The 26,743-nt window shown below is 39.1% G+C and overlaps 1 protein-coding gene across 1 annotated transcript in view; it reads right to left on the bottom strand.

Annotated features, from left to right (window-relative positions):
• SNCAIP (synuclein alpha interacting protein) overlaps positions 1-25,934 on the bottom strand; it is a 57,479-nt gene extending 31,545 nt beyond the window's left edge. Inside the window, exons 1-4 of the mRNA XM_009953496.2 lie at positions 25,878-25,934; positions 16,373-16,445; positions 3,027-3,889; positions 1,249-1,428 (exon numbers count right to left, since the gene is read on the bottom strand). Of these exons, the coding sequence (XP_009951798.1) occupies positions 1,249-1,428; positions 3,027-3,889; positions 16,373-16,445; positions 25,878-25,934 (1,173 nt within the window). The remainder of the gene's footprint in view (positions 1-1,248; positions 1,429-3,026; positions 3,890-16,372; positions 16,446-25,877) is intronic.
• Positions 25,935-26,743: the final 809 nt, after the last annotated feature.

Raw genomic sequence — 26,743 nt, 5'->3', positions numbered from 1 at the left:
TTGGAGTAAGGATCAAAAGCTACATTTACATGCTTTTCTGTGAATGTCAAAGCATGCTCAAATATTATAGAAACTAAAGGAAGCATTTATTAAAAAAGCCAACCCTTCTGGAAAAAAAAGATGAAAGGTTTTATTGGGTTATAAACACAATATATACCTAGGTTGAAAAAACAAGAAAGAAAATTATTTCCAACTAAAATTGTAAGATTTCAAATTGGCACTGTAACTATTCAGTTCGGACGTGTGCCAAGGAATTTAATCTAAATACCTTACTTTTATAATAGCATTTGATTAGTACAACTAGATATCAGTTTAATTTTATATTCATATTCCTTGTCCCAGAAAAAAAAAAAACAAAACACAGCACTGAAACCTGCACCAGGGCCCTAGGTCACCAGGGCCCTAGGTCATTGAAATGTCTCAAAGATGCAAACCTGAAGGCTGGAATCCACCAGTCCTCTGTCAGTTTCTAAAGTTTTCCCAAGAAGCAAATAATGATAAACCCCGGAAGAAACAGAAACTCTTGTATTACATTTCACCTCTTTCCTTGTTTCTTCTTAAGGTACTTAGTGGCTAAAAGGAATGGCATCCAACCATTCAATCTCACTTACTAAAGAACCAGAATCTGTATGGTTAAATTATCAGCCTTCCTGCACACCACTACATTTTATTTTAGTGCAGCAACACAAATATTTTTCACATTTTCCTACATAATAGGTTTTCCTGTAAGCTTTGACGTTAACTTTTGCAGTTTCTAACTGGTGGTTCCATAATATGTATATTTTAACTTTGATGTGATTGTTGTAAACAACCAAGAATTTTCACCTCCAGATGTGGATCAGAGGCTTTTTTATGCTTTGAAAACATGTTCTCACACCTGTCCTACAAGATGTGTATTTGTAAAAAAATCAAAGAAACTGTTATGCTTTCTAAAGAAACAACTGAGTCTGAATTAAATGAAAGTGTCTTAAAATATAACAAATTTTTTTAGTCAGTTAACCAATTTAAAAATTAATGTATATGCATTGACAGCAACTATGAAATGTCAATGTTATGTAGTTGATAATGTAACCTGCACAGTAATTCATTTTTATTTGCTTATGTGGTACCAACGAACAGTTCTTTTTGCTCTCTCTTAACAAAATGCTTGAAAAATAACATCCTGCTGGATGTATTACTTGCTGCCATCACAGAAGAAAACTAAATGACTTTTATGCCACAATACAGTAGGAACAGAGATTAAGTTACCTTTATTGCTAATCCAGCTGGAGTTAGCTGCTCAATGTTTCGTTCATTCAAACAGTCTTCACCCATCAAAGAAGTAAGATGCTGCAGGCATTCTGCATGTCCCTTTGATGCTGCTACATGCAACAGATTGTTGTCACATTCATCGTGGATCTTATCCAGATTATCTGCTGCTAAATGTGGCTGTTAAAAAAAGCATTTTCTTAGTTACAACTAAGGACAAAAAGACATACAGAACATTAAGCCTCACAGCCCAAGACACAAGCCAAACACAAAGATATTTCCCCATAAGCATGTTCTCTTATAACTCAAGACTATGAGCTTTTCACATCATGATACAGAACCTGGCTTTCTCTCCTTCTCATGCAATTGGCATACAAGAGTGCAAGATCTTGAGTAGATTTAAGTCTGTAGTAGTTTGATCAATGAAGTAGCTGCAAAAATACCCGTATTTTCATAATTTCTATTTTGCATTTGGTTTCTCTCATTTTTAATTCTTTTCTTTAATTATATTGATGAATAATTAAACAGAAAACATCCATGACTTCTAAAACAAGTTCCTCATTAATTTTGCTCAAAACTGGCAGCTTGTGCTAAGCACAATCTAAAATGTAGTTAAAACACATGACTGAAGATTTTTATTTGATAGCTTGTTTCCATGAGAAAATTTGTTGGAATATTTATCCGAAGCACTACACAACCATGACGTAATACATTATTTCTGCCCAAATCTAATTTTGAGATAAAACAATTGGATTGAGAAAATCCAGAAGGAAAAATTGAAGAAGGAAGGCAGTTAAGGAGTAGCAATGATAAGTTCGTAGAGTTGCACAGACTTGCCGGGGTACTGTTCAATGAGTCTACTTCATTCAGAGGTTTTGACCTATTTGTAAAATACACATATTTTCTTTCCATCTATCTACCTATGATGACCTGTTCCCCCCCCCCACCCCCGCTCCCCAATTCCTATTTAATTTGCTTTTATTTCTTACTAGGCAATCTAAAATTCTCTTCTGCCTCTGTCTAGTCTTTGAATATCTGCCTTTGTTCTTGCTGCTATGTTAACAGCATGCCTTTGTGCTGGAGCTAGACTGGTAAACAGAGAAGCTAAACAAAAATCTAACAAAAACAGTTTTTATACATACACTGTGCCTCCATCAGCAGTTCTGAGTGGAGATTACACGCTCTGCATCATTGTGTTGACTTGCATCTAGTTACTTTGGAAACCATCATTGATAGTGCCTGATCACAGTGCTAGAATTTACTACAAAACTTCATATGGGTCAGAGGCCAACGAGGCTTTAGAGAAAGCTCCTGCCTGAGAAAGCTGCTGCAACAAGACAGCATAAACACTCCTGAATAATAATCAGAATACAACAGAAGCCCCTCTGTTCCCATCACCACCCTCTAAATAAAAACTGAGGTAAACCCGCAATAACTGAAGACAGCAACCCACAAATGTTGTGAAAAACTCAATTAAGATTTAAATTCGATATTTAAGTGATCTCAGTAGTTAAAATGCCTGCCTTCTATAAGATTTCAGTGTGCTGCACAAAATAGCAATCTTGTCCTCGTTTACATAAACCAGTATCTTGATTTTGCTATGTATTTGATTTAAAGATTAAAACTTCCCATTTGGAAGCCCACATACTCAATTTCTAAGGAATGTACAAGATAAAAAGGGCAGCAGTTCAAAATATGCACTTCATCAGTGCTGGCTTAATAAACTGCATCACAGATCGTCCTTATTCTATGTGTTTTATGAAAATGATGATACTTACCAATAAAGATATTTGGCCTTCCTTTACAATGTTTAAGATGCTTTTAATTTTTTTCACCTCTTCGCTCTTCTCTTCTGGGCTCCCTGCAGTGCTCCAGTTCATGCTCAGTTCCTCTAGCTGCTTGCTTTCTGCCACTGCCGTCTGCAGGTGGAAAGTCCTCAGGTGGCAGTTCGGCATAGTCTTCTCAGTTTTGTGAGCATGAGGATCAACAAATGTCCTGTTGAGGAAGCCCTTGCCCTGGGCTTCAGATTCATGGACTGAGCTACACTTAACTAAGGACTGGGAAAGCTCTAATTCTTCTGTTAAATGCTTGTGCTGATCAAGGACAATGGGCTGTGTTTTCCTCAGCTGAGAGCCTTTCACAGGAGACAGCACACAGAACTGCATCCCACTGGCAGGCAAGCTCTCTACATTCCCTGCAGAGCAGGTCTTGACACTAAGACCATTTACTGTTGAACATACACCCAAAAGCTTTTTCTCAGGAGCTACCTTTGTAAAAGGAACAAGTTGCTGGCTTGATTTAATATAAGGCACATCCAAAATTTCATCCATATCCAGGTCATAGTGCTCCAGCTCCCCAGGCAGAACAGTGGGCTCGATGTTTTTGCTTTTAAGGCTCTCTCCTTCTCCTGGACTCTGGTCATCATTTGGAGGTGCAGATTGAGAATTGTTGCCTTTCTGATATTCTCCCTTCTGGTTCTTCTGGTCATCAATTTCATTGTTCTCAGAGCTTTCTGGCTGGTGCTTTAATGGGGAAACCCTCTTCACTGGTCTGAATTTATTGCACACATCTGCAATTCCTGTTGGTTTCTGTGCATTTCCGATAAGAGTTGAGACTCCACAGTTCCAGCTGCTGCTGGAAACTAAAGAAATAAAGGAATGTGATTTAGTGATTACTACCAGACATGTGACATGATACAGCATGCTTTAAAGATATACCTAGCCAAACACCGGAAAACAAGAATTACATGATAACATGCCACATTCATATCTAAGCAGATTTAATGGTATCTCTATCAAAACAGCTGAAGAATTTGACACTCCAGAAAAAAAACTTTCTTCAAACAAGGCATACATTATAATCAATTACAAATAAAGTAGTTTTAATCAACTAGTGGACATCAATAAAAGCCTAGTGGTGTTCACAGTGGTCCTATCCACCTATGCTAGTTTGCATCCTGCTTTTTTTAATTGCATAGAGATGCACCATAAAGAGCAGGACGATTTTCTGGGAGGTCAATAAAAGGCTTAGTCAAAACTTTTTAGTGGATTTAACAAAAGTAACAACAATTTTTAAGGCCATTATCTCTGAAACATGTGTTTTTCATATAAGTACTGGAAATTCATATGAGCAGTGACTGAGAGATGAGACTGTTCAGCCTGGAGAAGAGAGGGGTCAGGTGGAATCTTATCCTTGTGTATAACTACACGAAGAAGAGGGAGTGAGGCTCTTTTCCATGGTGCCCACTGATGGGACAAGAGGCAATGGGCACAAAGTGATACACATGAAATCCCATCTGAACACAAGAAAACACTTTTTTACTGTGAGCTGGTCAAACACCAGCACAGGTTGCCCAGAGACATTGTGGAGTCTCCATCCTTGAAGACACTCAGAATCCAACTGGACATAGACCTGGGCTTAACCTGTAGCTGACCATGCTCAGGCAGGACTGTTGGCCTAGATGATCTCAAGTGATGCCCTGCCAACCTAAATTATTTTGTGAAATTTCTGATCTGCAAATTAAGCCTACTTATTCAGGTATGATGTTTTCTTTTCCACTTCTGCTTTCTATGTTGGGCTTCTCTCTCAAAATTTTCCATCCCTCACATGTATATAACCTGTATATATTTATACATACACATACACACACATATGTATAGCTCTGGACCGTCCAGACCATTCAGTGCACTGTAAGATACAGAGTTTGACCAGTGAATCTGACTTGAAGAGAAGAAAGGGAGCACAAGGCATCTGAACTCTCAATCCTACTGAACTGGAACTCAATCCTACTGAACTTGCACACTTTCACACAGTTCCAGCTGGTGATATTTATGATCTCCATAATCAGTGGAACTCTGGCAAAGAGTTTTTCTTGTTTTGTTATTTTTCAGCCGAGGGACAGTACTAAAACCACTAAAGCCTTTAGGCAGCTTTTATGCCCCTTTCAATGTACACTAAGAGTTAATGTATTCTGAAAGTCAAGAATACTGTTTAAACAAAGCAGATTTATTACAAATGCTAACTGCTTATCAGTGGGATCTAATTTGTGGTCAAAACACACAATTTGCTATGAACACCTTCCTAAGGAAAGAGATATATACACTTTCAGTGCAACATTAATGCCTGAAGTGAAAGATTAGTATGGCTTAGTAGTTACGGATGTCTGAAAATTACCTTAATACTTTTGGAAGCACTTAGGAATACATTTCTGAAGAAGAAATAAAAATAATAATAATCACAAGGCATGTAACTTAGTGGGCCAATACAAAGAATGCACTGTACTGACTTATTTATGTATTGTATAAGATTCTAGGTTCAAAGGCCTACACTTTTATGTTGGTTTTATTTACATGTGAAATTTTTTCCAAGTGATACAGGGAAATGGATACCATATGTTTCCCAGCTGTTTTGTTCTGACAGGAACTATTAAGCACTCAGTATGGAAATTAATTCTGTCTGAGTTTTATGAAAACACTGCTTTCAACACAGGGGTCTAGACAGAGGAAAAGGCATCAACATTTTGTTTGTCGTCACTTTATTTAAGCTTACTTTTGTTTTGTTGCTTGGCTTTCTCTACTTTCTAACCTTACTAAGAGGCATTTACATAAACCGCTGATGACAAAACTGTAAAATCGAACACTGCAAAGAAGCAATTACCTTTGTTATAAAACTGTCTGAGATCACTGTAAAGTCCTGTATTTGGAGCAGAGTACGGTAACTCTATTTTGTCATTGTTTTTCTTCCCAACATCTCTTTACAAACACCGTTTTTCCAGAAAACAAACTGGAACACAATAGTTAGCAGTATTTTTATTGACTTACAAACTTATTCTTCACTTACCTGGGGTGATGAATTTACACTGCATTTAATAAAGGATTAGAATATAGCATTTAACCACACAGCAGTAGGGAAGAAAGCAAGTCAGACTGGTAGACACAATCCTTCTTTGTGCCATTTTCTACTCAGGTGCTGTACAGGCTGTGTCAGTGCTTAGGCAGTTACAGCATGGTTTCCCCCTACAGACACTGAAACCTTAGGCCAGAGTGTACGGGGGCATGGCCTGAATTTCTTCCATTCTGTTTTGAGATGCTTGTTCCCTGAAGAAGCAAAAGCAAGTACTGCCTATGTCCTCCCAAGCACCAGCACAGCAGGGGTTATGCAAGTAGTCTTCAACAGCTGCCTCAGGGGAAAAGCCTCTTGCTCATCCCTCCATGCTGATGAACTCAGGCAAGGGCCATTAAAAGTCTAGGTCAAACAAATACTGTTTGATTCTTTTATAAACAACAGTAAAGGATGGTCTCAGTTTAAGGCAGGGGACTAGAAAGTGGAGCAGCCAGCTTGATTCAAGAATCTGACAAATAATTCTGGTATAATCTTGGATAAACCATATCTCTTCTGTGCACCAGTATCTCAAATGTAAAAATGTGACGAAAAAATTTTTTTCCAACTATGTTGCCTAAATTATTTATTTAATTTTTATTCATTAATATAAGACATTTGGAAGATCCCATTGTTGTGTTGCTGAAGTAAAGAGTGAGGAACACAAAAACTGCAGAGACTTCATTCACATCATAAAGAAGTGTCGTGCTGCCTGACAGCCCTGAGGTGCCAAAGAATTTCCTTGGCATTAAATAAAAAATATTTGATGAGAACTGGCAAGGGTCAAATTTGTAAAAGTAATTCTTCACCATATAGTGTGCTCTATGCTTTTCTTGAGGAAAAGAAAATGCAAAACATGAATAAAGAGGCCTGTAGGCTTATTTATAGTTTCACTTACTTATTTATAGATGTCCTAGAACTACTAGGGGCCACTAATCAGAAAAAGGGACAATTAGGAAGCAACTTCTCTTGCAATTTAATAACTTCATTAGATTTTATTTTAGGAATCAAATTTTACCTTGAACTTTCTAAAAAAGATCCTTATAACATGTTTCCAATTAGAAGCATCTGTTGACTTCAGACCATTTTTCAACATCATCTCTGTTTCTAGGGCATGGGGAAGTGAGAGGGGGAGTTATATCTGGTATATAAGCATCTGTAGAATTATAGGGTAACTATACGAGTTTTGTCCAAACATCAATACTATCTTATGCACAGATGGAACTTTACCCTTGTGACAGTCAGTTTCTGTAATACTTACAATCTAATGCCAAACATCAGAATACCTTTAAATTGTCCTGACTATAACAAAAATAACAAAGTTTTTGCTTCAGCTCTATAAGGAAACTACTACTGAAATTCATTGCTGGTGTGTGTGCAAGAGTCTGTCTCCATGGCATATGAGTACAGTAATGTTCTTTAAATGATGATGGCTTCATGACATTTACAGCACTGATAACACAAATAGGAGGTGGCAGAAGGCTGTGTATCACCCATCAGTACCACTACAAAATGAACTGAACATACTGCAGAGTGGTATTTGTAGATGTTGCTATGCCAAATCTTCACAAACCCAGAATGATTCACATTCAAAGAGCCCTGACTGTCTGAGGAAATGGTCAAACTCCTAACAGCGTGTTTCTGTCACCATCACCACAGACTCATTTAGGTTTATGCTTTGACCAACGTTCTGTAGTCATGAATGCTGCTGTTGAACAGCTGGGACATATAACAGGCAGCGGTGCAGGCAAGCACAAAAATGGATGTAAAGTTCTGAGTCTTTTGCAGATGGCAACTGAGTCCATGTTGCTCTTCTAGGTCACTTGACACCCATACATTGGTTTAACAGGGATAAGAGTATCACTTCACTCCTGTTCTTCCACGGGTGACAACCAGTGATCACCATTACTACGCTACATCACTCAATGAAATCCTTGAGTCTTTTTTAACTTGCTATCTCTGTTTCTTCTCAGGGAAGGGAGGAATATTCTACAGTTAACTGTGTTGAACCACTGTCCAGGAGAAAAAGCAGATGACTTCCCTTTATTTAAACACTTATCAGTCATCAATGCATTAGTGCTTCCATATAACAACCTGACCTGCATCCAGACTGTGCTAACTCTAAATAATCTGTATTTCAACCTTTGTTTTCTATGAACTCCATACCTGTGCAGCCACAAATGACAGTAAAACTGCGAATAATGGAGAACAATACACTGCTTTGGAGCTGAGTCTTAGACTACGGTAAGGCTATTTGCTGATTTTATCATGCTTAATAGATCTTTCAATTGTCTATGAACCTGTGAGGTTGAATCACGGTTATTTCTTGCTGATAAAGAAATGGGAGCATTATGGTTGCTTCCCTAATAACACTTCCCAAAGTAGCTTGGTTGCAATGTTCTTCATTGCAGCATTTGTTTGGAGAATAGGTCCTCTACTCTTGCTGACAAGAAGAAGCTTCTTTACCATGTAGACTTCAATTATCTACCCTCTAAAAAGGGTAAAGAGGAGGACCTTGGGAACTACTGACCAGTCAGCCTCACTTCCGTGCCTGTGAAAATAGTGGAACAGATCCTCCTGGAAGCTATGTGAAGGTGTAGGGATGACAGAGAGGTGAATAGAGACAGCCAACAAGGCTTTACCAAGGGCCTGACTAATCTTAGTAGCCTTCACGATGGAGTGACTGCATCAGTGGACAAGGGAAGAGCTACTGATGTCATCTGTCTCAACTTCTGCAAGGCCTTTGATGCGGTCCCCCACAACATCCTTGTCCCTAATTTGGACAGACTGGTTTGATGGATGGACGACTTGATGCAAAAAGAACTGGCTGGATGGCCAGGTCCAAAGAGTTGCAGACAACAGCTCAGTGTCCAAATGGAGATTAGTAATGAGTGGTGTTCCTCAGGGATTTGTATTGGGACAGGTACTGTTCAATATCTTTATTAATGACATAGACTGAGGGATTGAGTGCACCCTCATCAAATTTCCAGACGACACCAAGTTGAGTGGTGCAGCTGGTTTTCTTGAGGGAATGGATGCAATCCAGAGGGCCCTTGACCAGGCTTGAGGACTGGCTCCATGTGAACCTCATGAAGTTCAACAAGGCCAAGTCCAAGGTCTAGCACCCTTACAATAAGGGTGGTGAGACACTGGAACAGGTTGCCCAGAGAAGCTGTGGATGCCCCATCACTGAAAGTGTTCAAAGGTCAGGCTGGACGGGACTTTGAGCAATCTGATACAGTGAAAGGTGTCCCTGCTCATGAAAGCGGTGTTGGACTAGATGATCTCTGAAGCTCCCTTCCAACCCAAACCATTCTAGGATTCTAGGATTCTATAAATGAGAACAAACTCTGTCAGGTTGCCTCTGTTGCTACCAAAGGATGAACGCATTCAAATGACTTTCCTTTATCTGAAAATCTTCCTCCTTGCTTTAAAGATTCACTACTGCAGAGTCTACTTCACTTTTCATTATCTTCATTAAGGAAGCCTGGGATTAGCATTGACAACTGTCCATACCTATTAAATAATTTTTAAATGCAGTATTTCACCATATTGCTCATATACTACACAATCATTTGGGGCCTGCAGTAAGTATAAACAAAGTTGCACATTTGGAGTTTTACTGTCCTCTGAGAGAAAAAAAAAGCTTTTCTTTGTGATATGACTTCAGCAGAGACTCTTGAACCAATTAAGACTTGTACTTATTCCAGGTCCATCTAGAGCACTGTGGTTCTGACTTTGTATACAGACACTGAGGTGTGTCTACAGAAGGGAAATTTTTAGAAAATTCCTCACTGTTGTTAACACCACTTTATTTGCAACACTGGCAGCAATACTGGGGCTCCAAGATGAAGGAAGGGGTGTCCCTTACATATTGATGGATAATCAAAACCAGTTCTGAATGCCCATTTACTGTTTTATTAATATCACTGAAATAATATTTAACAATTTTAACTGCAGGTGGCACTGTTTTACAGTTTTCATATATTAATAACTTCCAGGAGTACATTTTAGGGTTCTTTAATGTAAGCTCTATAGCCTGAGAACCTGAATTAAAGAGCAACCCTGCACAGGTAAGACCTGAGAGGGTTTGTTCCCATTTAAGTGGAATTTGAAGCCACTCTAAAGAGGAAAGAAAGGGCAAACAGGGTAAATAATAAATCTTCCTTTTAAATAACAATGCATATTTTCCAGGTTAATTCAAACATGAATAAGAGCCTCAATGAATGAATAATTTTTCTTATCTTGGCTTGAGGAAGAACACTACAAAAGCTGTCATATCTAAAGTAGAGAATATAGAAGAGGCAAAGAAAATGTCAAAGTTAATAAATTTAGTTTACCCTTACCCAGACTGATCTAAGGATATACAAGGGAGGCAGCAAGTAAAGTTCTACTGAAAAATCAGAAGAGGTCATTCCGGCACAAAATGTGTAAAATGGGAAGAGGAAGGATGTGAAAACAAGGTAGGAAAAGTGCTTGTAGCTATCACAAGTGTCACTGCATACTAATTACTGGGTTTTTTCCTGAGAAAATTCTTCAGCATTCTGCTAAGGAATTACCTAATCAATACTGTGTTGTTTCAGACATATTTACCTGGGAGGTATTTAGAGCACACAGACTCTGTGAAATTAATGTCATATAATTAATGTCATATAACTTTGTGAATGACAATTACTTTGGGAACGAATAAAGCAGTGCAGAATAACTGCTGGAGATTAAAGATGAACTTGCTTTTAACAGTTTGTGAATAAAGATCTAGAGTAGGATATTGTCCTCATTTGAGACATACATTTAATGACAATGAAAAGTCATCATAGCTGATAGAATATAGTTCAACAACAATATGTCTCAGTGAAGCTTGCTGAACAGAGATGTCTTGAACAATTTGTTCAAGTAACCTAAGAAAATCTGCCCAGAAAGAAAGCAACGACTTTCATGCTTAATAACAAAAGCATAAAGGACTGATTTCTGTTTCAATTCATCATTCTACACTATAGACAATGCTGGAAATCAATAGGCAGGATGGCTAATATTTCAATTCAGAAAAATGAGTTAGCTAGATCCATTTTTAAACTACATTCTTTCATTTTCTATCTTTGAAGAAGAACAATGCCCATCTTAGTGGCTATTATGCTAACTAGAAAGATCATTCTCTTGAAGCAAGATGGTAGAGAAAACAATTACCCTTAACTACGCTTTATTGTGGCTAAATCAGGATTTGCCCTACACATTTTCTCCAATCTTACATACTTTTTACCTTGTAATCTGTGGGTATGACACATATACTTTGGCTCCAAGGACCCCTTGGAACTTTCCTGAGTCAGAAATCCAGAGAAAGACAAAGAGGAGTCAGGACTGAGATTATACTGACTGGATGACTTCCATGCACATCTTGCAAAAGGGTAAGGAAGGAACCACAGGACCTTCCCACCAGTACAGATCACTGGCCAGTGCTGTCCAATAAAGGGAGGTGACAGTGGGAATTCAGGGAGGAAAAACTACACATAGCTAAATCCTTTCTGAGACTTTCCAATCTCTCCTTGTTCAAAAGAACAAGTAATTTGAGCAAAAGTCACAGGCAGGCAAAAATAGTCGGAAAAAATCCCCAAAACTGTGGAAAGGTCTATGTGAAATGCTTGAGAAACCACACTGGCTGGTAAACACTGGTATGTTTGCCTAGGATTAAAAGTGCTTAGAGTCATTTGAAAACAATGTAACCAAACACTTTCATACGTTACTAACATATTATTCAATGCTTACACGAAATGGGGAAAGAAAATAGGATTTATAGGGCTATTTATTAAACTTCTCTGTGCACAATGAGTAGTAAGACTTCCATAATATCAGCCATACAATTAAAAAATATAATTCCACGAAGAGGAACTGTCTGGTTTAAATCTGTTCTAACAATCTTGTTAGCAAAAATGGTTGTCTGCATATTTTTATATATATATATATATATATATATATATATTTAAGTATCAAGTTGAATCTTATTTTCTTTATAATTTTGTCTTAACTCTTATTGAACTAAATATTTTTCTGAGACAAAGCTGAAGAGAATGATTTTAAAAAAATAATTCTTGGATAGTTCTACTTCCACATATTTCTCTGTTTTAAAGAAGAAATGCAACCTCTAACTTAGCAGGAGTCAGTATGAGGTAGAAAGTTGGAATATCTCTTTGTAAAACCTTCGAGTTTTTCTATGTGTAACTACTTAAATTGTCAACGGCATACAGATATAAAATCATAGAATCATAGAATCATAGAATGGGTTAGGTTGGAAGGGAGCCTAGAGATCATCTAATCCAACTTTCCTGCAATGGGCAGGGGCACCTCTCAATTAGACTAGGTTGCTCAAGGTCTCATCTAACCTGGCCTTGAATATCTCCAGGGAGGGGGCATCCACAGCCTCTCTGGACAATCTATTCCAGAGTCTCATCAGCTTTGTACTGAAGAACTTCTTCCTGAGATCTAGTCTAAACCTACTCTCCTTCAGTTTAAAACCATTTCCTCTTGTCCTGTTGCTGGACACTCTTGTAAAAAGTCCCTCACCAGCCTTCCTGTCGGTTCCCTTCAGGTATTGGAAGGCAGTCATAAGGTCCCCCCAGAGTCTTCTCCAGGCTGAACAATCCCAGTGCCCTCAGCCTATCCTCATAGCAGAGATGCTCCAGCCCTGGATCATCTTTCTGGCCCTCCTCTGGACTCGTTCCAACTGATCTATGTCCCTATTATGGTGGGGTATTCGAGGTGGGGTCTCACTAGAGCAGAGTAAAGTGGGAGAATCACCTCTCTTGATCTGCTCGCCACACCCTTCTTGATGCATTCCAGGATACAGTTGGCCTTCAGGGCTGCATGAGCACAGTGCCGGCTCATGTTGAGCCTCTTGTCAAACAACACCCTCAAGTCCTTCTCTTCAGGGCTAATCTCAAGCCACTCTCTACCCAGCATGTACTTGTGCCTGGGATTGGCCCGACCCAGATGCAGGGCCTTGCACTTTGACTTGTTGAACCTCATGCAGTTTGCATTGGCCCATTGCTCAAGCCTGTCAAGGTCCCTCTGGATGGCGTCCCTTCCCTCAAGCGAGTTCACCATGCCACACAGCTTGGTGTCATAAGCAAAGTTGCTGAGGTTGCACCCAATGTCACCATCCATGTCGCCAACAAAGATGTTAAACAGCACTGGGCCCAGAACAGACCCCTCAGGAAGCCCACTTGTCACTGGTCTCCACCTGGACTTGGAGCCGTTGATCACAACTCTTTGAGTGCGATCTTCTAGCCAGTCACTTATCCACTGAGTGGTCCACCCATCAAGTCCATGTCTCTCCAACAAGGATGTCATAGCGTGAATGCCATGCATACTAAAGATTTATGATATAATCCATCTCCATCAAATGGCACATAACAACAATAATTTGGGGAACATTTTTTTATTGCTCTACATTATGAGGAAGGCAAGAGACTGCATCAAAAGCAACTAAGAAAAATCAACAGATGGGTCCTTACACAATGTTGACTGATGCAGATCTGTTGATATTTCAAGATACTTCAGGTATTGAAGTCTGTACAGAGACGTAAAGAGTTTTAAATTTTGTGTTCAGCATTATATGTTTAGTCAGTGATTGAGTAAAAATAAAACTGATTTTAGTACTATTCCCTATTCACCAAAACTTGTAAGTGATAAATAGAGAGAAAAAGTAGATTTTAGTACTGTTTCCAGTTTGGTAATACTACTATCAGTGCTAAAGACCTCTTTTTTGACTCAATATTTTTAAACAAAGCTGCAAATTAACCCACTGGTAGACTCCCCAGTGCTGCTACTGTCTTCCAGCAATGCCTGTACTTGCTTCTGTCAATCCTTTTTCAAGGCAATAGATGAGATGTAATTAAAATCACCATTGAAAAATGTCTGACTGCAGAGTCAACCATGAAATAATAGAGCTACACAGTAAGCTGTCACTATCTCACAGTCTTAAGGAAGAGCTCATAACCAGTGCTTCATCCTTGATACCGGTCTGCATTTTACTTTAAGACTACTATCTGAATTTTAAAAAGAATACGCTCTTCTTCCTGAAAATAGATATTGATGCTACCACTGTGGCTGTGTACCCATGTAGCCCCCGTGGACAGACCACTCAGTACAATATGTCTTAGGGGCTATTTGTGCTCTGGTTTACTTTGGTTTTGGAGGATCTGAGGGAATAAGTGGCTTTAACTCTTCCTATGACAAGATGAAAAAATGCCCTGCAGCCACATGATCAGCTGCTAATACTGGTAGGCAGAAAGAGTGGGGGAAATGGTAGTAGGGAGAAAATGGGAGCAAGGGGGATGTGGAAGAGATGAGGGGTTACTCAGTGGGGAATGATGGAGGTGACAATGAGAGGCAGTAAATGGTGGGGAGAAGAATGGTGAGAAGAATGGAAGAAGAGCTAGGAAAATGGTGGGAAGAATATTGGGAAAGACTTGGGGGGAAGACGGGTGAAAAGCAGGTGAAAGACTCATGGGGAAGAATGGTGGGAAAGACTGGGGAGGGAAGAATGCGGGGAAAGAAAAAGCAAGCTCTGGGGAATTGGGCGAAAGAATGGTGGGGTGAACATTAGGGAGAATGGTGATGAAGAATGATGGGGAGGAATGGTAGGGAGAACAGGTGGGAAAACACTGGGGAGAATGGCAGAGAGAATGGTGGACAGAATGGGGGAAGAATGGGAGGAGGAATGGAGGGAAGGATGGTGGGAGGAATGAGGGGATGAATGGTAAGAAGAATGAAAGGAGAAGAATGAGAAGTAGAAAAGGGGAGGAAGTAGGCAGGGGAGAGAAGGAGGAGAGAAGGAAGGAGGAGAAATGATGGAAGAATGGGAGGAAGAATGGTGGGGAGAAATGAGGTGAGAATGGGAGAATAGGGATTGAGAAGAATGGGGGTATGTGGGTAAGAGGGAGGGAAGGAGAGGGAAGAAGCAAGAAGGAGAGGGGACAAAGGGGAAGAAGGGGAGAAAAAGGAGCAAGAAGGGAGGAAGAAGAGAGAAGAAAAGGGATGGGGGTAAGGCAGGGCAAGGACAGAAGGGTGTAATGGGGAAGGATGGTGGACATAAGAAGGGAAGGATGGTGGAGGATGAGGGAGGACAGAGGGAAGATTGGGGTAGAATGAGATAGGGTAAATTGAGGAAGGTGAATCAGGGGTCCTCTCCCTTTCCACTTCTTCCTTGCCTCTGCTTGCAGCAGGTAATACCATGTGACAATCCCTGCTGTGCCCTGTGCAGCAGTACAATGGCAAGCAGCTATGGTAAGGAGAGCTTTGCTTCCCTTTATTGCCAAGGGCAGTGGCATACAGTTGTGATGACCTGGCTTTTAATTACTCTGATAGAAGAAGTAGCTCTCAGAAAGTTTTGAGTTAGTTACACACTTCAGAAATTTACAACTCTCTGAAAGGAAATGTAGAAATAAAAGTTGCCATAACACCATTCTTAAAGCCACCTATCATCCCACAAATTCCATGTCCCCTGTTTCTGTTACAAAAGTATTTGTCGAAACATTAATGAAAGTTCAATTAAAACAGCAGAAAGCACAGTAAACTTTTCATAGCTCAACAAAAATGCCCCTCTCACCAATTCATTTCTCCTCCATCAGGAAAAGAGAAACAAAAGCGGATTAATCTGATTTACAAAGTGAAAAACAACACTGGATGCACTTTTTGTCAGGGGGGCAGGGGGAAGGTCTCCAGCTGGTTCTCATCTATATGCCATGATTCTTCATTTAGTTTACATTATTAAACTAAAAAACTCAGCTTTAATCTTAACTATTACAGTATGCCTTAGAGTAGATTCTATCATGTAGCATCCTTGATACAGTTTCAGACTCTGGCAAAACATCATCCCTCAAACTGGTCATGGCCATATGGGTAGTAAATGTATCCAACATTTTTTCATTGGCGCCTACATTATTACGTCTTGTCACCAATGGTTTCTCGGGTTTTCAAGTAAATTGTTGCATATACTGTGGTTTGGAGCTGCTGAGATGAAGCCCTACATTTATCTGTATACAGCCAAATCCTTTTTTGGAACTTTTTTTCCTTCTAATGAACTAACATCTGTTAAAAAAAAAAAAAAAAAAAAAAAAAGCCATGTTTCCAGAAAGCTGTACAAAAATGAGAGAAAACAAAATAACAGAACACTGCCAAGAAGCTACGGTTGCCAAGTTGTACATGATAAAAAGCAGCCTAGAAAATCGGTGGACAGAAGTGGGCATCATACCTGATCTGTCTTCATTTTGTGAATCACACCTTCTACATAATTCTGGGATGGTCTTGAGAGAAGTTACAGAATACTGTAGAAAAGGAAAAAATGTATATGAAGTAAATAATTTAAAAAGATAAACTTTCAAGAGGTCTTGACGTCATGGGCACAGCCTAAATCTACCAACCCAAGGGTACTTCCAACAGTCTAATGGTCTTCTCAGGTTGCAGGAGAAAAGCAGATGGCATCTGCTTTTGTGTCCCACCTTAAGGAATATCAAACAGACTTTCAAAGCTACCGCAAAGCATCTCTTCACCTCAGATTTCTCCTTCCTTCAGATCACCACTATTCAAGTCACAAATACATTGTACATATCCACCCTTCCCATGGGATGCAAGACACCTCAAAGATGAGAATAGATCTAGGCTTCAGAGTACACAAGGGTCTCACTTTGCCCACCTGAGCATCTATTATGGTGATTATACTGAAAGATACCTCATGCTTAAAAATCAGAATTCAAGCTTTTGCAAACCAATACGTAGAAGTTAATGCAGAATATTTGCACAGCAGATATCTGATTTCAGAGAGGGATGCATGTACATACACATATCAGATGACAGGCTCATTTCTCTAACATAGGCTTTATTAAAGCAAACTTGCATTATCACTTTGACATGACAGGATATGCAAGCTATTATTCAGTATGTTATTCTCTGAATTCAACATTAAAAATTAAAAAAAAACAGGGATGACATATGTATCTTACTAAACAGAAATCTTCTTACAAACTTGTGGAATACCCTTGTTAAGATAAATGATCCAGTGTCATAAAGTGACATATTCTGACATATAGAAATAAAGTTACTTAATCAAAAGCCTTCCTTAATCAAATGCTTAAATGTTATAGGAATCTTCACTAAAGCAAATGAAAATCATTATGTCTGTGAAAGATCAATGGCTCTGCTCATATAAAAAAAAAACCCTATTAAAAACAGTATTTTGGAAACTAAACCAGAAAAAAAGCATTTAGGATTAGCACAACTGAAAATTTTTAAAGAATATATAAACACCATATGTTTTCAAAGAAACAGATATTTTTAGCTGGTGCGCTATTGACCAACGAAGCAAAACAACTACATATAAAACCACGAGCTTTTGACACAAAAAAAGAAATGGTCATACATTGTCCTGTTTTTTGCTGACAGTTCGTCATTCAAAGTTTGATGTTCTTCTAACGCACAGCTGGCAATCTACTTCAAAATAATCTGAAGTTCACTTCATGTGACCAATTGCAGAAGTAATTTACTTCTCTGGCGCAAGTTTAAGACTGTTGCTCAATATTATAGTTACTTTATTAAGCCCCAAAAACCTCCCATGCTAAGGCTTTTTCCCTTGCTGACCTGATTCAGGGATGTATTGACAAACCTCAACTACAACAAGAAGATCTCATAAGTAGTCCCAGGATCAACACTGAACTTATTAATTAAAATATGTAGCAGCACTCCACAGAACTACCCAGTGACTCCAATCCCTATTAAACAAGGGGTTGTGTATAACTCTGTGACTGCTCCAGGACAGGACAGCCTAAAATATCAAAGAGCAGAACAGGGATAGGGAGAAAGATGCTACTAAATACAAATTAATACAAGTTAAACGCACACATGCACAAACACCATGTGTCATGCTTCACTTTAGTTATTGTTTAATAAAGATTGAGCTGTTAAGCTACACATCTTGCTATTTCAGCACAAAGACTCAGAAGGCAATGTTGAATGGTCTAGTAAGATTCTTAAGAGAGTCCAAGGAACACATCTCCAAGGAATATGGTAGCTTCATAAGACCAGCTGGTGCAGTTTAAACTATTACACAGTTTGTAATTCAATTAGAATGAGGCCTTTTGTATTCCACTGCTATGTGTTTTGTCAGGCAACATCAAAAACCGAAAGCCATTTTTCTTCTTGCCTTTTTTCCTGTTCTTTCCTGGAAGAACAGATTTTCTTTCTGCTTCAGCATTGCACTAAAATGTATTCAGTTACCACCTCCCACCACCAAAAATCTATCAAATGTTATAAATTTGACTATGCATTTTAATCGTATTGCTTTGATTTCATTAACAGATTTCCTCCTGCTCACCTCTGTCCACAAGCAGACTTCTACACATTCACATTTCTGCCATCTGTATTTTTTGGTCAAGATGTGGAGAACTGGCTTTTGGTCCAGGAAGCAACTGAAATTACTCTTTAAAGTGGACCTTTCCCTACTATAAGCACAATTCATTGCCAGCTGTTCCCTCTAGAGCTACTTTCTCTCATACTCTAGCTCCAGCTCTAATCATCAGTAATGTTTGTTAGCTTTTCTTCAGCCAAAAATTTCAAGGTTACTAGCAGTATCACAGACTGACCACAAAAGAGGTTCAGACTGCAACCCTTTCCTGGAACAGAATTTTAGATTTAATGCTTATTCAACGGCACTTAAAATTAATTATTTCCAACTTTTTGTTGACTAATTTATTCAAAAATAATAAATCATTTTACATACAAAATTAAACACCATTTCTCATATTTCACCATTAGAGTAACCAAGTCAACTAGAGTTGAGGGCCACGCCCAAAGGCGTAAGTGGCAATGTGAGAGCTAAGCGCATCAAGTCTCTTTGTTCATCAATGCCTACTGTGATCTTTAGTATTTAATCAAAGTGTATTGTAGTTAATGGTGAAATTCAGTACAAGAACTAAGGGCTTCTTCCCAGCATAATGCATGTAATGGCATTTTTCATTGCTGTTTGAGGTTTGGATTCTTTTTCTGCATTTAAGGCATGCCTATGTCCAACCAGTAAAAATGAATTTCAGTAAACCCCTTAAGAACATTGTAAGATGGAAGAAAAGTATCAACAGCAAACAAGAGACAAGAAGCAGTAACAAGTATTAAATGCAAATGCAAGATATTCCCAATTTTCTTCAACAGGCACTATTAATTCAGGGGAAAATGGAAATTAATGTATTATACAAAACATGTGTTAATTATGTGAAACTGCACTACAGAATTTGAATTAATGCAAATGTTATTAACCTTTTAATTTCACATGGTTCTCAAATTCTGATGCAATGAATTTTAAACCAAACACATGACAATAAAACCTTCAGTCTCTAGTAAGGCTGTTCTGTGCTAGGCCACTTGTCTGCCACCTGCAGACTCACTTGTGTCTGAGAAGTATTAGAAAGAAGACATACTGAATCATGAGTAGTAGCATAGAAATATATATACAAAATAGTAACAAAAGGTAAACTAAAAAGCAAAAGTTATTTTTTAACATTCCATTGTGGAGAATACCTTTAATGGAGTCAAAGGACAATGCTGAGCATATAGTGTGACTCTCAGACCATGTCATCAGAACTATGACACCCCCAAAAGACTAAGGACCGTGTCCTATTCCAGCTGGAGTCAGTATCAAAACTCAAAACAATTCACCTCCACTGGATCAAGACACCAGTGACTGTGTCCTGCTCTTAAAAGCACATCTCCTTGTTTCCATTTAGACAGAGAAAACAGACACCTTCATTATACTCAATTTATTTCCAGGTGTTATTATCACTGTAAGCCATTTAATAGTCTCATTTCAGTTTACTTGCCATAGTGGAAAATAAACTGTTCCATTAATATTTGATCAATCAAATTAATGTTTTATATTATATTTGCTTAATCATTTATAACTGTGCAACACCACCCTTCTTCCTAGACATTTATTTGGGAGTATCAAGATACATCGAGAACATGTAAAGCAACAATACCTGGTCTGAGGTTGCAGAAAGATCCTTCTCAATAGTAGTGTCAATTTAAGCAGCTCATGGAGGAAAGAGATTAGGCTTCCACAGTGCATGTGAGAAACAACATCTCCCCAAAATAAACTTATTACTTAATGGCTGTGATCAGCATCTTTGGATTACTGGTTAGGCTATTTGTGCTATGTATTGTTTATAGCATCTTATACAGACATTTTGTATGTTACTCTTCTCTTTAACTTAAAGGAGACTTCTATAGACACTAACACGGTTAAAGGTACAAAGTGTCTGTCTGAATCTAATACTTTCTATGAACTTTTTAGTGGCCATCTGCATTTTGTTTCATTCTGAAAAGGGAGAGGGGGAAAAAAAGAGAACTATCAGTAAGTTCAGCACCTGGATGGGAAATAAATCAGCCCACTTCAGTTAGTGACTATGCCTGCACAGCTATGTAGGACCCTCCATGCTGAGCCCTGAAGTCCTGGTCATGGCGTAGGCAAGTCTGGCTGTCTGTTGCCTGTACACCTATGTGAGCCTGTGGGGTGACCCAGCTCTTTCCACGGTCAAGGAAGGGTGGCAGCAGTCTCAGGAGGTACTGCATGCTGAGTAAATGGGAGGCCAGGAGATCAGCTGTACTGACCATACACAGTCTACATCTACCCTGCCAGGCAAAGATTGACATGAAGAAGGTTTTCAAGCTGTTTCAAACCTGACAATTCAGCAGCTGCTTAATTACATTTGAATTCACTTACTGCACTCACATTTCACAAAGTTTCAAATTAGGCCCAGTCCTGCACTAGCACCACTAAGCCAGGCTTTTATTCATACAGAGCTATTTGAATGATCAGAGCAATAATCTATACCAACAACTCCAACTAGTTTACAAATAACTAGCAAAAGGAGCTCTGGTTATGACTAGGTGATTTGGTATTATTTCTGTAAACCAAGAAATAAAATAGTTTCAATTTGAAAAGTTTGCCAGTGTAATAGAAATCCTGCATTTTAATTAAAGGATTAGGAAACCTTCAGGTAACTGTAACAATAGCATACAACATACAAGCAGGAATAAATTTATGGGCAAAATCAAGAATACTAACAGAAAAAGGGGAAAGGTTAAAACATAATTGTAATAGTGTATCTATAATTTAATGCAACTTAAAAGTCATAATATTTTTTTCTTCCTTTCTGTGAGTAGTTACTCAGGATGAAATAAATTAAAATATTCAGCTTAGTTGCTTAGCATCATTGCAGACTGAATATTATTTTTGTTTAATGTAAACAAAAGTCCCAGAAGCCTATTCTGCTGTCTAAACAGCATTCAAATATACTATATCACATGGATCTTGAATAGTACCACCTCAGTTTGCAAAATAAGCATCACATTTGCATTCCAGAGTCCTGAGGGAACTGGTATTTCCTAAGCCACTCTCAAACATATTTGAAAGGTCATGTGAAGTCAGGTCAAGTCTCCAGTGACTGGAGAAAAGTGAATATCACATCCGTTTTTAACAAGGGTAAAAAGGAGCACCCTGGAACTACCAAGCAGTCAGTCTCACCTCAGTACCCAGTAAGACCTTGGAACAGATCCTCCTGGAAGTTATGCTGAAACATGGATGACAGAGAGGTGATTAGAGACAGCCAACATGGCTTCACAAAGGGCAAATCGTGACTGACTTATCTAGTGGCCTTCTATGATGGAGGGACAGGAGCAACATATGTTGTCTACTTCATCATATGTAAAGCCTTTGGCACAGACCTACAAAACATCCTTGGCTCTAATTTGGAGAGATTGGTTTGATGGATGGATGGTTAGATGGAGAAGGAATTGGCCATGTCCAATGAGGTACAGTCAACAGCTCAATTTCCAAGTGGAAACCAGTAATGAGTTTCCTCATTCACCTCAAGGGTGCATGTTGGAACCAATACTATTTACTACCTTCATCAGTGACACAGACAGTGGGATTAAGTGCACCCTCAGAAAGTTTTCACATGACACCAAGCTGAGTGGTGCAGTTGATTTGCTGGAGGGAAAGGAGGCCATGCAGAGGGACCTTAACAGGCTTAAGGAGTGGGCTCATGCAAACCTCATGAAGTTCAACAAGGGCCAGGTCCTGCACCTGGGTCAGGGCAACTACCAGTATCAATATAGACTGGGGGATTGAGAGCAGCCCTGTAGAGAAGGGCTTGGGGATACTGGTGGATGAAAAATCGGGCATAAGCTGACAATGTGCACTCACAGACCAGAAGACCAACCATACCTTGGGCTACACAAAAAAGAAGTGCAGCCAGCAGGGTGAAGGAGGTTATTCTCCTCCTTGTCTCCACTCTTCGGAGATCCTACCTGGAGTACTGTGTCCAGATCTGGAGCCCCCAGTACAAGAAAGAAATGGACCTGTTGAGTAGGTTCAGAGGAGGGACACAAAAATGGTCAGAGGGCTGGAACATCTCTGCTATGAAGAAAGACTGAGAAAGCTGGTGTTGTTCATCCTGGAGAACAGAAAGCTGCAGAGAGACCTTCTTATGGCATTTCAATATATATGGGGGGCTTATAAGAAAAATAGAGAAAGACTGTTTTCCAAGGCCTACAATGACAGGACAAGGGGCAACTGAAAGAACATCATTTAGATTGAATTTAAGGAAGAAATTTTTTACAATGAGGGTGGTGAGACACCGGAACAGGTTGCCCAGAGAAGTGGTGAATGTCCATCACTGATGATTGTATTGGGTTAATGTGGCAAACTAGCAGTGGGGGCTGCAGAGGTGGCTTCTGTGAGAAGACACCATGGGCTGCCCCCATGTGGGACAGAGCTAGATCCAGCTGGCTCCAAGATGGATCTGCTGCGGGCCAAAGCCGCACTCACCATCAATGGTGGTAGCACCTCTGTGATAATATATTTATGAAGGGGAGAAAAACCTGCTGCACAACAGCAGCTGGGAGAGAGGAGTAAGAATATGTGAGAGAAACAACTCTGCAGCCACCAAGGTCAGTGAAGAAGGAGGGGAGGAGGTGGTCCAGGGACTGGAGCAGAGATTCCCCTGCAGCCCTTGGTGAAGACCATGGTGGAGCAGACATTCACCCTGCTGCCCATGGAGGACCTCACGCTGAAGCAGGTGGATGTGCCCTGAAAGAACCTGCAGCCTGTGAAGAACTCATGCTAGAGCAGAGTCCTGGTAGGAACTGTGTCCTATGGAGAGGAGCCCACGCAGCAGCAGGTTTTCTGGCAGGACCTGTGACCCTGAATAGGGGACCCACACTAGAGCAGTCTGTTCCTGAAGGACTGCACACCGTGGAAGGGACTCACACTGCAGCAGTTCATGAAGAACTGCAGCCCATCAGAAGGACCCATATTGGAGAAGATCATGGAGGACTGTCTCCCATGGGTGGGAACCCACGCTGGAGCAAAGGAAGAGCATGATGAAGAAGAAGCATCAGAGACAACATGTGAGGAACTGAATGCAACCCCCAGGCCCCCAGGCCCCCTGCGCTTATCAGGGTGGGGAGGTAGAGAAGCCAGGAGTGAAGTTGAGCCCAGGAAGAAGGGAGGGGTGGGCAGAAGGTGTTTTTAGATTTGTTTTCTTGTTTCTCATTATCCTATGCCGTTTGATTGGCAATAAGTTAAATTAATATTCCCAAGTTGAGTCTTTTTTGTCTGTGATGGTAATCAGTGAGTCACCTCCCTGTCCTTTATCATGAGCTTTTTGTCATATTTTTCTCCCCATCTTGTTGACGGAGAGAGAGTGACCGAGTGGTTTGGTGGGCACCTGGTGGCCAGTCAAGGTCAACCTACCACAATGGGGCTTTGAGCAATCTGATCTAGTGAAAGATGTCCCTGCCTATAGCAGGAGGGTTGAAACTAGATAACCTTTGAAGGTCCTTTCCAACCAAAATGATTCTATGAGTCTATGATAGTGGGAAAATGTACAGTTTCATTTTCTTATGTACAAATGCAACATAAACAAAAAAAAGAAACCAAACCCACCAAACCCTATTTACCTTTTAAAACAAACTTCTGTCTATTTTTTATGTCTATTACATTTTGGTCATTTTTGAAATGGTTTACAAGGGTCTGGCCACTTGTACACAGTGGCTTTCTAATTCAAGTATATTATAAGTGTATCATTTTAACAGTCTTCTTGCTGCCATTATTCTTAGCCAGTACTTTTCTGCACTGGATTAGGACCAGAGGACTAACAGGAATAATATAAATTACTAACACTGATGTTGTGCAGCTGGTCTTTCCATGGCATGCTAATGATAAAATGCGAAGGTCAGGTATCTTTAAATTGTGTATGCTGAGATATGAGTAGAGCACTAGAATAACCATGAATTCTCTTGTTAATCTGGGTTCTGACAACAAATCCTTTGTTCTTTACCTGCTAAAGCAGGGAGTAAAACTGCTACTTCTATAATTTGTGCTGATTTTTTATTCAAGGTTCAGTGTCCAATGAAAGAATAGCCTATTAAAACAGGCAGCCTGAGCTGTTCAGCGGAAAAGTGAGTAACCTAACCCACCAGTATGCAGCAACAGCCACAATGGGAGAGACATGGAGAGGTTACATCTATTATGTTTTACAGTTTTACAAAACTGAGTATAGAAACAGATACCAGGACATGATCTAGCGTATAAGAGTAATAAAAAGAAAGTTGCCCAGAATAAGGTATTCACTCAAGATTGGCTCATTGTCCTGTAATATTTTTGGGCATTTGCCTTACTCCTCTTTAATAAAAATTCAATGTTACAATAGGTTAAAAAAAATCCTCTCCAAAAGGAATCTGTCTGTGAATAAAGCATCTGGAATGTTTTTAAATGAATCAAGAGTCCCAAATGCTAAAGGGAAAAGCAGGCCCTTTGTAAAAAAAAAAAAAAAAAAAAAAAAAAAAGAAAAAAAGAAAGAGAAAGAAAGAAAGAAAACCATAAAATTATGAAAAATGTGGAAGGAGATGGTGGCACACTTTCTTTGATCAGACAATTTAATTGATAAATTTTCTTAGAGTGGATTTAATTTATTCATTCAAGTTCACTGTTATTCAGATTCAACATATTAGCAACTCTATTACACAAAAAGCAGAAACACTGGCAGTAGGAATACTATTATGAGTAACAGAATACACTGTATCTGTTCTTCTTAAAAGAACCACTAACAATGTAGATGCACAGCTGCAGTTGTTTTAGTTGTGACACTAAGGATCAGTGCTGTCTATGGACCCCTGTAAGTCTTTCTGTCTCTTTGTATACTCTACCATGTTACAGGTAGCTACATCAAACCTATTGATAAAATCTTGCTGTATTTGGAGATCACTGCTGGTGGAAGGGCCCAGTAAGAACTTACATGAAAAAAGAGCAATTCAGAGATGAGAGAGGCAGGAGTTTTTTTACAACTGAAATATATTCATTTTTTTTTAAAAAAAGGTAAACATCATTTTGGTGTCTAAGGCTAGCATTAGAATGCATATAACTCATTCAAGATAACTGAGTAGATAAGCAACCCAGAAATAAAAATAATTTATTAATTTGATTCGTAAGTCATTTTTACTACCTAAAGATGAGGAATCAAGTTTTCCTTCCAAGCTTATTAGAGATTTCCCTTACAAAACACCTTATTTTATTCTAGATTCAACCTACTTAAACATTCCTGTATATGAGGTAAAAAGCAGTGTGGCTTCTAACAATAGTGTTGTTATATCAGGATTCAGATATCTACGATTGTCTCAACTTGAACAAATAAAATAAGACTTGTACTTACCGATATATCATCACTAAAATCTATTTCATCCAAATCAAGGTATTCAGGGGCTTCCATTATTCTTCTATTGACATTTTGGGTCAGTCAGCACAGTAGTAAAGACCTAATTAAGAAAAGAGAAACGGATTGTCTACTAAAGAGTCAAAACCACATAGAAATGGTTTAATATAGTAGCTAGATTACTGAAAACATTTAACTTGTATAGTAAAGTCTTTCATAACTTAATCCTAAAAGCTAAATATCTCTACTCCGCATACCATGAAGAAGCCGTTTCAATTTTTAGGGAGAATAGTTAAGTGGTACTTGAACTGGAAGGCAAAAATACTTATTCAGCATCACTCAGTCCTTACGGAACTTCAATACAGGTGTAAAGACCTAAGCTGTTGAGCACCCTCATGACCCTGCAACCATCGCTGCGTTAATGACACTATCTTCTCTTAAGGATGCTATTACTTTACTGGACCGAACACAGCAACTTCTGTTTCTACAGTTTTCCTCTGCTCAAGAAGGCAGAAAAGAACTAAGAATCACGCTGTGCACAGAAAACAAAATCCTGTCACACCTTATCTCCATTTAACGAGTAGATTAACACACAATGCAGTTAGTGTTTTACCAACGGGTGATTTATCTATCCTCAGCCTGCAAGTGAACTTCCCCTGAAACAGTAACCAAGGCAAAACCAGAATTATATCAATGTGCACTGATTATCAGAGGCCTTAACCATCTCCTCACAGCGAGTGAAAAGAAGACAACACTCTTGCAAAGCAAGAAATTCATCTGGAAAAGTCAATATATAATTCTAAATAAATTGGTGCTTAAACAATCAGAAGATTGAAGATGATCATTACTTTCTTAATCTTACCTAG

This window comes from Leptosomus discolor, chromosome Z, assembly GCF_034619465.1.
Source record: "Leptosomus discolor isolate bLepDis1 chromosome Z, bLepDis1.hap2, whole genome shotgun sequence".
Taxonomy (NCBI): domain Eukaryota; kingdom Metazoa; phylum Chordata; class Aves; order Leptosomiformes; family Leptosomidae; genus Leptosomus; species Leptosomus discolor.
This window is presented reverse-complemented; position numbering and strand designations above follow the sequence as displayed.